The sequence below is a fragment of the Sus scrofa genome, chromosome 8, assembly GCF_054392235.1.
Source record: "Sus scrofa isolate SSC_HxYL_T2T_F1_AM1 chromosome 8, Sscrofa_HxYL_maternal_Yorkshire_Landrace_v2.0, whole genome shotgun sequence".
In the NCBI taxonomy this organism is placed as follows: domain Eukaryota; kingdom Metazoa; phylum Chordata; class Mammalia; order Artiodactyla; family Suidae; genus Sus; species Sus scrofa.
In genome coordinates, this window is record NC_139390.1 from 598,116 (window position 1) to 611,381 (window position 13,266).

The following is a 13,266-nucleotide window of genomic DNA, read 5'->3' on the forward strand; positions in this document are numbered from 1 at the left end:
CGCGACGTCCACCTTCCGGGAGGTGCCCGTCTTCAGTGCCTTCGCTCCACTCTGCCCCTCCCCGGCCCTGAAAACCCCCAACTCGCTCGCTCCCTGGCGCCCGTCTGTGCTGGTGCCGTGGGCACTGAGAGCCAAGCGGGCCTGCCAAGGGAAGGCAGAAACAAGAGCGGGGGCGCGGCCGGTGTGGAGGCCCTGGGCTGCGGCGCAGAGCCCAACAGAGGGCCGGGCGCCCGGGGCTGGGAGGCGGGAAGCGGCGGGCGGGAGAACACCTGGTGCACATGTCCCGGCGGCTGGCCCACGGCGGTCCACTGGCTCGGGGGCATCACCTGGCACTTGGGGTCCCCGGCTGCGTGAGGAGCAAATGCCCAAGCCGAGGAGCCCCCGCCTCCGTTTCGTGGGACCACCGGGCGGGCGGGAAACAGGCCTGGAAGGGTGCCCCGGACACCGCTCCCTGCGCGGCCCTCGGACCTGGGAAACACAGCCGCGCAGCCGACGCTCTTTGCCGACAGCAGGGTCGCAACCCTCGGCGGAGGGCTGGGGGCACCCGCCTCCACCCTGTCCCCATTCGGGCCCTCCGAGCGGTGCCCGTCCGGACGCCCTGTCGCGGGGGCTGACCCGAGCACCGCCACCCTTCCAGCGGTCGCGCGGAGGAGGCCGCGTTCGCACCCCTCAGGCCCGCCCCACCCTTGGCCCGCGCACGCGGCCCCTTTAAGGACTTGCTGCGCCCGCCCGCCTCCTTTTTCTCGCGCGTCGCTCTCCCCAGCGGCCCCGCCCCCGCCGGGAGCGCGCCTGCGTCACCGCGCAGACTTCGGCCGCGACCCGGCATCCGCGCCTCCCGGGTCAGGGCCCGCCGTCGCTCGGGGTCATGTGACAGGCGTGGGCGGGGCCCCCACCGGAAGGGGCGGGCTAGCGTGACAGCGGCGGCGGCGTCGCCCGGTCGATGCGGTCCTGGCCGCGCCGACCTTCGCCCTCGCGCCGCCGGGGCCGGAGCGAGCCAACCACTGCAGCGATCGGGGGCACGTGACGGGGGCGGGCCCTTCGCCGGAAGGGCGGGGCGAGGCGAGCGGCCTGGTCGCGCGGTAGGTGCCGAGGTCGCCGCGCCGCTGGGCGGGGGGAAGGGGCAGGGGGAAGGGGCGGCGGGGCGGGGTCCGAGGGCGCGCCTTCTCGCGGGACGCCCCTCCTGCACCCCTCCCCGGACGCTGCTCCCGGCCCCGCCTCCCCGCCGCCGGGGCTCCCCACGCACCCGCAGGTCGGCCCGACGGGTCCTTGGGCCGCGCGGTGCTGGGGGTGTGCTCGAGAGAGGGACCCTGGCCTCGGCCGCCGCGGGTGTATTGAGCCCATGTCGTGACCCTACACGTTACCGTTGGCGAGCGCGCCGGGGGAGGCTGGGCACACCTGCCCCGTCCGTCCCTCCTTCCGCCCAATGAAGCTGAGCCCTACGGCCCCCCAGGCGTCCTGGCCACCCGTGCCCCCGTGGGCGTTGAGCGACCCGGCCCCTTCCTGCCTGCGCACCTGCTGCGCGGGCGCCTTGGCCTCCTGGACACCGGTCTCTGGGCGGCGCCCCGCGCGGTGGTCAAGTCGCAGCCACTGGCTTTGCTCTCTGGAGGCTGCCTGTGGCCTGCGGGTGAATAGCAGAGTTGGCAGGGAAGAGGCGCCGCGGCAGTCGTGTGGAAAACTGATTTAAACGTAACGCAGACAGTTCCGTTCCTTCCCTTAACTCGGGATGGGTGGGACAGAGCCTTGACTGCAGCCTCTGCCCCGCTCAGCGTGAGAGTTATTGTCCTTTTCTTAATTACTCCCCCAGAGTCCTTGGCCCGGCCTGGCATCTCGCCTTGAATTGTGGTATTTCACAGAAACACAGCAACCCCTGTGAGATGGTCCAGGAGGTTCATCTGGCAGAGGCCAGGCCGTGAGGACCCAGCCTTGCACCCATGTCCCAGTGCCCAGCATGCAGTAGAGCCCAGCACACAGTCGTTAATAAAGTCAAGAGCCCTGAAGTACCGCGTGCCCCTACAGGTAGTTGCTTAGCACCTCTGTGCTCCGCATTTCTACACATGGAGCAGCAGCTCTCAAAGTTGGTGGAAGAGCTCACGATGTCGGGAGAACCCCAGCTGAGTCCTGGGAAGATGAAGGAGCTGAAGAAGATTTGCAAGTACGTCTGAGGTTCAGCCTTTCACGGTGACGGGCTGGCTCCACAAGTCCTGACAGCCCTGGGAGGTTGTCCAGCTCCCCCTGGGGTCAGCCCTCCCCTGCCTGTCCCCAGGATGCCCATCTGCTGGGGAAGAAGCGGCAAAGGAACACTCCCAGGGCCCTGCGGCCCCCAGCCCGGGGCAGTGGTCCTGTCCTGAGGTGGGGAGGACACAGCGGGGCTGCGGGTTCTGCCTTTCCGTACCACGGGAAGGAGGCTGGAGGTCAGAGTGGGCTCTGCGGCTCAGCAGGACCTACCTGTCTGGTTTTTCCTGGCTGCCTGTTTGGCATGTGGAAGTTCCTGGGCCAGGGATTGAACCCGAGCCACAGTAGTGACAACCCTAGGTCCTTAATCGGCTGCGCCACAAGAGAACACTTGGTTTCATTTGCTTTGTTTTGAGGACCTACCTGTCTTTGGAACACATACACCCCTCTCTTTTCCTCCCAGATGCGGGTACATAAGCCGAGGTGGTTGCTGTTATCCTTGTTCTGTATTTGCAAAACAGGAGAGCTTAAGTGAGGAGTGTTTACATTTGGGTAAAAACCTGAGATCAGGTTTCACTGCACACCCCAGAAAACCTCCAAACAGCGGGGCTTAAAGAGTGGAGGTTCCTGGGAAAAGGAGAAGCAAGAGGGGGTAAGGGTGTGTGCCTGCCCCTCCTAGGGCAGAAGTCCCCGGAGCTTTGGGGGTGGGGCCGGCAGCCCTTGACCCAGCAGCATGGGCTCTGGCAGTAAAGTCTGCCTCTTGCCAGCCAGGCGTGGGGATGGACATGCCCGTGTCCCGGTGAAAGTAGGTGCCCAACGCCGAATCTCATGCAGCAGGGCAGGAAGTGGCCGTCTCTTGGCCAGCCTTAGCCAAAGAAGTGAAAACCGCGCTTGGCTTCGCAGCCATACCGAAACAGGCAGGGGATTTGGCCCGCGGGCCGTTTGTCCTCCCTGTTCCGGGGGACTGGGGGACGGGCAGAGGACTGCGAGGCCCCCCTTGCGCGTGTGTCAAGCACTTGATGAGGGCGGCTCTGTCCCCAGGTCTTCAGAAGAGCAGCTCAGCCACGCCTACCACCTGCTGATGGCCCAGCTCCGCCAGGACCACGCCGAGGTCCGCCTCTCCGCCTTCCAAGTCCTGGACCAGCTCTTCACCCGGTCTCACCAGTTCAGGATGCTGGTTGTTTCCAACTTCCAGGAGTTCCTGGAGCTCACGCTGGGCACCAACCACGAGCGGCCCCTGCCCCTCCCCAGGGACGTCGCGCAGAGGCTGAGGCAGGCCGCCACTCAGGCCGTCCGTGGCTGGAACGAGAAGTATGGCTCAGCCTATAAGAAGCTGGCCGTGGGCTTCCACTTCTTAAGGCACAGCAAGCAGGTGAGCAGGCCTGGCACGGCGCTGCCTGTCCTGGAGGAGAGGCGGGCCTGGCCCTGGGCACTGGGCAGGGGAGTGGGTGGGTGGACAGTACCCGGCATGGGCCGCGGGGCTTCTGAGACAGCCGTGTCGGCGCATCCCTGCGTGTGGGTGGCGCTGAGCCTTTGGGCTCTTTCCACAGTGAGGGGAGGGCAGCAGGCAGAGCCAGCTGCTCACGTGCAGCCTCCTCTGCGGCCGCCTTTCCCAGGCCATCCCGGCTCTCTCTCCCTGAGTCCTGCCTGGGCCGCTGTGCGCTCTGGCCAGTCTGGGTGGATGAAACCCGCCAGCATCCCCCACCTGCCACAGCAGCTCGTGGCCTCTCCCTGCTCTGAGCCCGTGGATCCTGCCTTTCCTGAGGCCCCTCTCAGGCCCCAGGACCCTGGGCGCAGCTAGCAGCCTCCTTCCCGCTAACGGGAGGGGCCGGCCACCTTCCCACCTGCAGCAGAGGAGGCCGGCAGTCTGGGCTTCTCGTGTCTTGTTAGGGAACGCTGCTGGTTGTGTTCTTTCCCGGGGTTAAACATCGGGTGTGAGCTTGAGTTGCTCAGGGCTGGGGCTGCGGGGCTTCCCTCAGGCTCGTTTTTGTGTTTTGCGTTTTTGGGCCGCACGAGAGGCACATGGGGGTTCTCGGGCTAGGGGTCGAATTAGATGTGCAGCTGCCGGCCTCCACCACAGCCGTAGTGATACGGGATCCGAGCTGCGTCTGCAGCCCACACCACAGCTCATGGCAACGCCGGGCCTTAACCCACTGAGCGAGGCCAGGGACCGAACCCGAGCCCTCACGGGTGCCAGTCGGGTTCGTCATGGCTGCGCCCCGCCGGGAGCTCCTCGGGCTCGTTTTGCCTCTAGTTTTCTTTGAGTTCTGTCGAGTCACGTCTCATCTTCACCTTAATGTCTCAGGTGGACTTTCAAGACGTGGATGCTCGGACTCTGGCCGAAAGAAAGCGGGCGGAGGAGAAACAGAAGCGACTGGACAGGATCTACAGGGAGAGGTCGGAGCGGGCGGCCAGGGAGATGGAAGGTGAGCTGGGACCGGCCCTCCGCGCTCTCCTGCGCCCGGCGGCCCTGCCGGAGCCGAGTGTCCGCAGTGGTCTGAGCCGCCAGGGGCCCAACGCCCCTCGGCTGCGCCACTGTGGTCTTGCCGGCCTCGTCGCCAGCCCCACCGTGTGCCTCCCGCAGCCAGCCCTTCCCGAGGGGGGCAGCCCTTCCCGAGGGGGGCAGCTGGGGTGCGAGCAGCGTGGGAGGCAGCAGGGTCAAAGGCGCTGCCGGAAGCCCAGCCTCCCGAAGGCCTAAGGCAGGAGCTGGGCGGCCCCAGGGAGCTCCCAGGCGGGACAGTGAGCTGCGCTCGCCCCGGGAAAGCGGTGCTTGTCCGATGGTGCTCTGGGCACGGAGGCACCTCACCCGTGTCCACCGATGCCACCCGGCGTGGTGGCAGCATAAGGCAGGCCGTACCGGGACCTCCCGGAGAGTGGCCTTGCGGCAGCCGGCAGACAGTCTCAGGCAGGGGATGTGCAGCTGCAGGTGGCCGGGCCACCCCAGGCCGTCCCAGGGCGGTGGCGCGGCGCTGCTGGTGGGAGCCAGCGGGCCTGTCTCTCCTCCCAGAGATGACCGGGGAGATCCGGCGCTGCCTCACCGAGGTGGAGAGCTGCTTCCGGCTGCTGGTGCCCTTGGACCTTGGCCTGAGCCCAGGGGCCGCCTTGCCTGCCGTGGCCCCTGCTGCGGCTGAGGAGGGTCCCCCGGACCTCGGTGACGAGGAGCAGCCCTGCTGCAGCAGGTCTCTGCCCGCCTGTGCACGCTGCCCAGCAGCCGTGGGCGCGGGGGTGCTGCCCTCGGAGGATGAGGACAGCGACCAGGAGGAGTTCGTGCGGCGCCACGGGCTGGGCTCCCGCCAGTACACCCTGGACGTGGAGCTGTCCTCAGGTACTCTCTCCCCCAGCTGTGGCCAGGCTCTGCCATGCCGGGCCTCGTGGCCATGGGCCTCGGGGAGACTTCTGAGCTTGGGCTTCTTGGGGCCACGGCGGGGGTGGGGGCCTAAGGCTGCGGCGTCTGTGGCCACTGGCCCTGCTGTGACGGGCAGCATGGTGCGAGGGCGGGCCTGACGCTCTGAGTGGTGGGGAGCCTGGGGGGCGGTCAGAGGGCGACGGGGACGAAGGATGCTGTTGAGAAACACCGTGGCCCTGTGCTTGTCCTGAGAGGTGACACGCTGGCCCCTATGCCAGCCACCAGCGGGAGAGGGGCACCAACCATCCGTTCACCACCTGTGGCCCAGGCCCCTTGCTGGGGTGTGGGTGGGGCTGGGGGAGACCTAGGCCCCCAGCGTCTTGAGCCCTGCAGGCCCCAATGAACTATCGCCAGTCTGCCTGGGCCGGGGACACAGGTGGCACACAGGAGGTGGGACCCGGCTGAGGGTTGCCTGGGTGGGCGGGTCTGGAGCGAGCCCCCCCCCCCCCCCCGGCCCTGACGTGGAGGGGCAGCTGGGGCTTCTGTCCTGAGGGCAGCGTCAGCCTGGTGTGGAGAGAGGCGTTGGGGTCAGGCCGGCTCCACCTCGGCCTACAGCGCAAGGCCGTGAGCCTCCTCCCTGGGGACCCCTGGCGCAGCGGCATGGGCAGCAGTACGGGTGGCCCCGGCAGTGGTCTCCCCGTGACCCGCGTGCTCGTTGCAGACAGCCTGAGGGTGCGGGAGGACGAGGACAACTTGGCCGTCATCCACGCGGCCCAGGACGCGCTCAGGCTCATCCAGAACAAGTTCCTGCCGGCCGTGAGCGCCTGGGTCCAGGTGGGCTGGGCGCGGGCAGGGGGCAAGGGCGCCCTGGGGCAAGGAGGGTGCCTGGCCCGCCGAGTGACACCCTGCCCCCGCAGCTCTTCACTCGCGCGGGGACACACGGGGGGCACCTGGAGGGCGCCATCGACCTGAAGGCCGAGCTGGAAACGGCCCTGAGGAGATCCCGGGAGCTGGACATCGTGCCCCAGGGGCCCCGCCGGAGGGAGGTGAGTGCCGCCGGCCAGCCGGGGACGGCAGGGGGCCCTCCCCTCTGACTGGAGCTCGGCCTGGGATGGTCCGTGCTCCTCCTCGGTGGGAGCCGTGAACCCAAGGACCGGAGGCCACAGCCAGGCTGTCCCTATAGGCAGGGGGGCTGGGACAGGATCTGGGCGGGAGGGGGCAGGAGGGGGCGGGAGGTGGAAGGGGACCTGGGGAGGGGCACTCAGGGCCCCCGCGTTTCTTCAGGGGCCGTTGCCAAGGATGCCCGCAGGGCACAAAAGCCGGAAGGCCGCCTTCTCGGGCTCTGGGGGGTGCTTGAGGCCGCCATCTGCTGGACATCTGTTGCCACCTCCCAGGCACCACGAGGGCCGAGGGGGCGTTGGTCCTGTGAGGACTGCGGCCCCAGCAAGGCGTGTGGCGTGGGGGCAGGTGTGAGGCCCGGTTCTGAACCCTGAGCCTGACCCCAGGCCCCCGCACTGACCCGGAGCCTCAGAGGTTGTGGCATCCAGGTCTCCTCTCGTGGGCCTTTGTACCAGAGAAGGACTGAGGGAGAGAGGGGTCCCTGGGGTGGGGGGGTGGGGGGGCAGGGAGCCGTGACGGGACCCGTTCGGGGACTGGGAGTGGGGACTGGGAGCCGAGAGCGGCCGGCGCTCGGCTCCAGGCCCGGCCCCCAGGGGCTGGTGGCCGGGAAGGGCGTGTGTCTGGGCGTGCAGCCCGGGAGCCGGCAGGGGGCGAGCTTGCCCTTCTCCTGACCGCGGGGCCTGGTCGGCAGCTGGGGGCCTGGCCTGACTCCACGGCTGCAGGTCAGTTCCTCCAGCACTGGCTTCGCTCAGGAGTGGGACGGGACAGGAAGCAAGTGCTGTGCCTTTTGACCAGGGTGCTTGTTTCGGTGGCAGAGGGGCTGTGGTCAGGGGAGGGGCGGGTCTGGTGGGCTCGTCCCAGCAGGTCTGGGGATTGATTTCTGCATCTCGGCAGATGCGGTCGCAGCGCCAGGGCAGAGGTGGGCCTGGGGGCAGTGACCAGCGGAGGCACCGGGCTCTGTCCTGTGCACCCCTTCCGGGCCTCCAAGGCCCCGCCTGCCCTGCACGAAGGCCGCTTTTCTGTAGCTGTGTCTGGCGGGGCTGGGGTGACACACCTAGGTGTGCAGTGGGCGTTCTCAAGGCAGCGCGGGCTTCAGGCAGAGCCAAGAGGGGCGACTAAGCTGGGGCAGCCTGCCCTGCTGGTCTGGCAGGAGTCGAGGCCAGATCTGGCCACAGAACCTCCTGTGTGGCCTGACACGGCCCGGCCCTGCTCATCCCACAGCCCCTTGAGGATCACTGGGTGAGGCCAGCTGCTGGGGTGAATCCGAGGAGCTTCCTGGCAGCCCCAAAGCCCAGGGGGCATGTGGCCACGTGGTCAGGTCAGCAGACTCACCCGAGGCGATGGCAGGCAAGGAGGCTTCTGAGGGCCTGAGCCAGGGGTGGCCCGGCGGGTCGCCTGGTGGAGGACTGCAGCGGGAGGGCGCGGCGAGGCCCTGTCAGGCGTCCCCACGAGCTGACCTCGGAGGCCCCAGAACCCTCGGAGATAGTGCTTGTCCTCGGTACTATCGATGGAGTGATTGGGGCGCCCAGCTGAGTAGCCGCCTCCGCCTTGTCTGCACCTCGGCGCCGAGCTCGGAGCCAGGCCTGGTGACGGCACTCGCTGGCCCGGTGCTCCTGGCTCCTGCGCACGTGTGAGGCGTCAGGGACGTGGGTCCCGTGCCTGCCCTTTCCCCGCTGGCTTGGCTCAGGCTCGGCTCCGGACTGCGGGCTGAGCTGGGAGTGCGGAGTAGCAGCACGGGCGTCCGTGTCCTAGGGCTTCAACACCCTGAAACCTGGAGGCCCGGGGCGCCTGGGCGCCACCCCGCTCGGGGCCTCCCGCTTCAGTGTTTGGGTCGCCGCGTTGTCTTCTGTCCTTGGAGAACATTCAAGCCACTTTAGGTACGTTTGGCCGTGTGGTTTCTAGAGCGCCTGTCCCACCTCGGGGGAGGCGGGCCGGGGATAAATCGTAAGTGGATCGATGCGGAGCATCCTCCGGTAGATTTAGTTTCCAGCCAGGCTGCTCGAGAGAGCTGTAATAACCCGGGGCTGCTCCGTTTGTTAAACTGATAAAAATCCGTTGAAAACTTTTAAATTGCCTGCTGTTTAATTGTGTGGCTATGATCACCACTTACCTTCTCTTGTGTAATTAACAAAATATTAATCTCCCACCAACCGGTGACTCAGAAAAAAATAATTCTGAGCGTCAGTCCGTCAGCTGTCGGCGGTGCAGGCGTTTTCTTGGCTTCTGGCTTGCTTGCTTGCTTCCGAGGCCGCGAGGCCGGCGCGCTGCTCTCCTGCTCAGCCCTTGCTGGGCTGGGGCGGCTGCCGGGGGCTTTGAGTGCGGACGCATCCTCCCTGCAAAAGTGGAGCTCAGGCCCCCAGAGCAGGTGAGGCTCGCCAGCCGTGGGTCGCCCGCTGCCTTCGGCCTGGGCGGGTGCGCAGGGCTGCGCCGGACCGCGGCCGCGCTTGCGGCTGTGTGGGCCGCGTGTCTGTGCTGCTGGGGCTGAGCGCTGGCTCCTCGCAGGCGAAAAGCTCAGAGCGGGGCTGCAGGGGATGAGATGTTGACCACGCGGCGCCCCAGGGGGCAGGGAAACCCCATCCACGACGGCGGGGCCAGTAAACCGCCTTCCTGGTGACGCGCTCCCTCCACCACCATCATGCCCAAGGCTGCCCTGCGCTGCGAGGGCTGGAACTGGGGCGGCGTCTGCGCGGTCCCCCTGTGATCCGAGGACCCAAACGTCTTAGCTGCTGGGGGCCAGCCCTCCCCACCCGCAGCCTCCGGGCTCTCTTTGCCCGACACCCTCCGGGGCGGCCCCCAGGCGTTCCCGTGTGGTTCCCTGTGCTCCAGAATTAGCCGAAGGAGCTAGGCTCCCATCCGAACCCCATTTAGAGATGAGCAGACCGGGTCTGGGGGCCTTGCCTGAGCCTTCTGGCCAAGGCTGAGCGGCCCACAGCGACCAGCGCCCTCACGTAGGCAGAGGGCCGGCATCCGTCGGGGGCTGGAAGCCCCGGGCGGGGGTGTCCGTTAGTGGAGGGCGTGGGTCCCCTGCCTCCGCCAGCCACGACTCCTGGGAATCGGGGTGCCCAGCCTCAGCCCGACAGCGGATGTCCAGGCGTTGGGATGACCTGAGGGGGCAGTGATGTCCTCTCGTGCCCGCAGCGGTGTCGTGGTGCGAGCAGGCGAGAGGGAGGGTTACCCTGGGCCGGTGGCTCTCAGACGCTGCAGGAGGTAGGTGCTGCTCTGCCCGCCCGCCCTTGTGCTCTGCCCTGCGAGGTGGTCCCGGCAGCAGCAGCGGGGATGCACATGAGCTATTGGCCTGGCCGGGCAATTTGCACGGCCTTCCAGGGAGGCATTAGCATATAAATAGCAGGGCCACAACGAGTCTCACAGCTGAGCACGTTTAATTTTTAGTTTATAAGAGAGGCTGGGGCGGTGAAGGCGTCGCCATCCAGCTGGGGAGACAGAGGCAACCGGGGCTCCCTTGTCTGACGAGGCCTGACGTCATCTTTGTTTTAAAAAGAGAAACGGACACACGAGACTGAACAAAAGTGGTTTCTCGGGTGAAAAGGGATGGAGACGGCGCCCGAGTTAATTACATGCCCAGGATTTATCTGGCAGCCCGTGGGCCCTGTGGCAGGTGGCAGGCCGGGCGGGTGGCAGGTAGGCAGGGAGGCGGCTCTTCCCCTCCCGCCCGCTCCGGTAATTAGCAGCCCCAACCCGCCACCCTGGTTCCCTTGTAGATTTTAGCCATTTCATTGCTTGTTTAATTATGACCGTGGAGCCTCATTTTTCTAAATCCTTTTAACTGGGGGTGAGAATCAATTGGCGAGAAAGCAGAGGAAGGCCGGTGCTGCCCGTGGGGCCTGGCCCGCTCCCTCCGAGGCGGTGGAACTTCAGCATCAGGGAAGGTGGGCACGCCAGGGGCGGGCAGGTTCCTCGGGGTCTCTCTTCGCCGGGGTCTCTCGGCTGCTAGAAAGCCCGGCTCCCTGAGCCGGCCCCCCGAACCGACCGCAGGTCTGGCCCGTTCGGAGGGCTCCCGCCTTCACCCCTTCCTCCTGTGCCCTGCCCGCTCTGCCCCAGCGCCCCCACCCAGGCCCTGGGCCCCGGGCTGGCTTCTGACCCGACCTGTGGCCTGACCCCTTCCTCCCTGTGCCCTGCCCGCTCTGCCCCAGCGCCCCCACCCGGGCCCCGGGCCCCGTGCCCCGGGCTGGCTTCTGACCCGACCTATGGCCTTGCCCCTGGGGGAGCTGCCCGCTGCTCCCAGCCTCAAGCTTTCCAAGGCCTGGAGAGCTCTGCCTGCCTAATAGGTGTGTCCTCTGAACAGCCCTTGGCCCTCTGGGGTCCTGGCTGCGGGGACTGTGCCTGAGGCCATCGGGCGCCCCTGCCCTCCCCGAAGGCAGTATGCCCAGAGCCAGTCATAGAGGGTTCCTGGGTGCTCAGAGTATTGGTCGCCCGGTGCACCCCATGTGACCTGAACGTGAACTGGTGCTTGATTTGTTCAAGCTCGAAGCAGCGGTGACATCCCTGCCTCTGTGCCAGCATAGAATGGAGTGGGTCATCCCAGCTGCCTCTGCATGAGCACCCCAGAGCCTTCACGTGCGGCCGCGCCTGAGGGTCTGGCCGAGGGCCCCGAGCAGGCCGCTCTCGGAGGCCAGGCGGGCCTCACGGCCTCAGCAGCCCCGTCCTGTCGGCACTGATTGAAGAACCGAGGGGAGCCGGGGCTTCGTTTCCTCATGGGAACGGCCGGCTCGAGTTGGGGAGAAAGAAGGCACGGTTCCTAATAGTTGGCGAAGGGGCCAGATATCTTTTAGGAAATGAAAATTTAATAAAAGGTCCCCGGTGAAACGCAAGGGTGTGAGCAATAAGCATAATATTTTATGAAAATGACCCCCATATTTAAAATGGGGCGCTGTGTGTTATGCATTGTAGCCGCGAGTCCACATCTACCTTTTAGAAAATTAAAACACATAAATTCTGTTTAGTGTTTGATGCGCGCTGCGCCCGCCGGGCCGCGGCGCCTCGAACCTTGGGCTGCTCTCCACCTTTCATAAATTCCTGGGTGGATTCCGCACAAAAATAATTTTCAGGTCCGCGGCTCATTGTTATTCAAACGTGATGGATCGTGGCCATTTGCTCGGCTCCGGAGTTAAGTGCCCCTGTCATTTCCAAAGAGTATAATTGGGACGTTTCACAGGTCAGCGGTGGAGACAGGCCTCCCTTTTGATCAGTGTTAGACTGATAACAAAAATTACAGTTTCCAATGATTAATGTCTCTCTGCTTCCCCGCCACTCGCTGCGGGTTGTGCCCGAGCGCCGTGCGTTTGCATCTGATTAGGGCTCGCGGGCAGCTCCTCCGTGGCTTCCCGGCTCCGCAGAGTGGCCAAGGCTGGCGGCCACCACCGCCGAGCCTGGCTCTGTGGCCACGGGCACCTGCGGCCTGGCCGGCCTCCGGCCCTGGGGGCCAGCAGGCCAGGCCCTCCAGCCCTCATCCAGGTGGCTGCTGTGCCGCCAAGGCCGTGCCGTCGAGACTGACCTGTCCGGTGGTTCCGGCCACTGGCTGGTCTTAAGTGGGCAGCCGTCTTCCTGCCGTTTCCATCAGGTTGGGCCCAAGAGGCCTGGAGGCAGGAAACGGCCCCCAGCTGTTTCAGGTGGGGCTAGAGCTCCTGGGCGCCTTCCTGCCACTCACCCTCTAGGCGGGACCCCTGGGGTTGCTGCCTGAGGCCTGTCCCGGGGGTGGTGGGGGGCGCAGGGACCCGTGCGGGCCTGGGAGGGCAGGCTCGGAGCAGGAGGGCCTCCAGTGCTCGGTTCTGTTGAGCACGGCCGTCAGGCATCCCACTTTGGGCAGGGCCCTCCAGCCTCCACTGGGTGCTCGCTCCGTGCTCAGGGCCCCTGCCGCTCCCGCCAGGCCAAGCGCTGCCCACAGCACTGGAGCTGGGGGCGGAGGCAGGCGGGGAGGGCGGCCTGGTCCAGAGGAAGCTTTTTCCTCAGTGGCTTTTCACACTAGCTGTTCTCAAGGGCAGAATGTTCCAGAAGTGCTGTGGTCACCCCGGCACCACTTGGGCCCCTGAGCTGGCCCAGGGGTAGGGCTGGTGCGGTGGCCTGGCTGGAGCTGGGCGCACGGGCTGTCAGCTCCCCCCCTGCCTTCTCGGGACCTGCAGCCTGAAGGGGCTCTGTGGGGCTGGAGTCTCGAAGGGTCGGCCTGTGAAGGAGGCCTGGGGACGGCCTCCGGCGGGTCTGTCCTGCTGGACGAGAGCCCCAAGCTGAGAGGGTCTGTGGGAGCAGGCCTGGGGCTCGGGCTTCTGCCGCGGTTTTCACAGGGGGCTGCGGGTGTTCCCACAGGTGGCAGCCCCGGGGGACGAGGACGACGAGGACGACGAGGACTTCGTGGAGGTCCCTGAGAAGGAGGGCTACGAGGCCTGCGTCCCTGAGCTCCTGCGGCCCCCGTGTGGTGAGCTGCCGAGCTGCGCGGGAAGGAAGTCCCTCTCAGGGCCCTGCCCTTCAGGGCGTGACCTCACGTCCAGTCTGGGGCCCAGCAGGCCAGGAGCTGGCTGTGGCAGGCGCTCCTGCCTGTGCCGGGTGGGCCCCGGTTCACCTCGGCCTGGCCTGGCCGCGGCTCAGAGCAGCTGTCCTCGGAAGCCCCACGTTCTCTC

At 66.7% G+C, this 13,266-nt stretch overlaps 1 protein-coding gene across 7 annotated transcripts in view; it reads left to right on the plus strand.

Moving 5' to 3' along the window:
- Positions 1-1,043: 1,043 nt before the first annotated feature.
- The window catches only part of UVSSA (UV stimulated scaffold protein A), a 29,323-nt gene continuing 17,100 nt past the window's right edge, over positions 1,044-13,266 (plus strand). For 3 of the 7 annotated variants that reach the window (XR_014812015.1, XR_014812016.1, XM_021100878.2), the window contains exons 1-8: positions 1,044-1,079; positions 2,017-2,152; positions 3,214-3,544; positions 4,478-4,598; positions 5,180-5,497; positions 6,240-6,352; positions 6,436-6,564; positions 12,956-13,064. Coding sequence is in view for 4 of the 7 variants with exons in the window: in XM_021100878.2 (XP_020956537.2) it covers positions 2,055-2,152; positions 3,214-3,544; positions 4,478-4,598; positions 5,180-5,497; positions 6,240-6,352; positions 6,436-6,564; positions 12,956-13,064 (1,219 nt within the window). In the remaining 3 variants the exon portion in view is untranslated. Of the gene's footprint in view, positions 1,687-1,804; positions 1,910-2,016; positions 2,153-3,213; positions 3,545-4,477; positions 4,599-5,179; positions 5,498-6,239; positions 6,353-6,435; positions 6,565-12,955; positions 13,065-13,266 lie in introns of all 7 variants that reach the window. The other 4 variants (XR_014812017.1, XM_021100880.2, XM_021100882.2 and 1 more) reach the window with 3 other exon arrangements.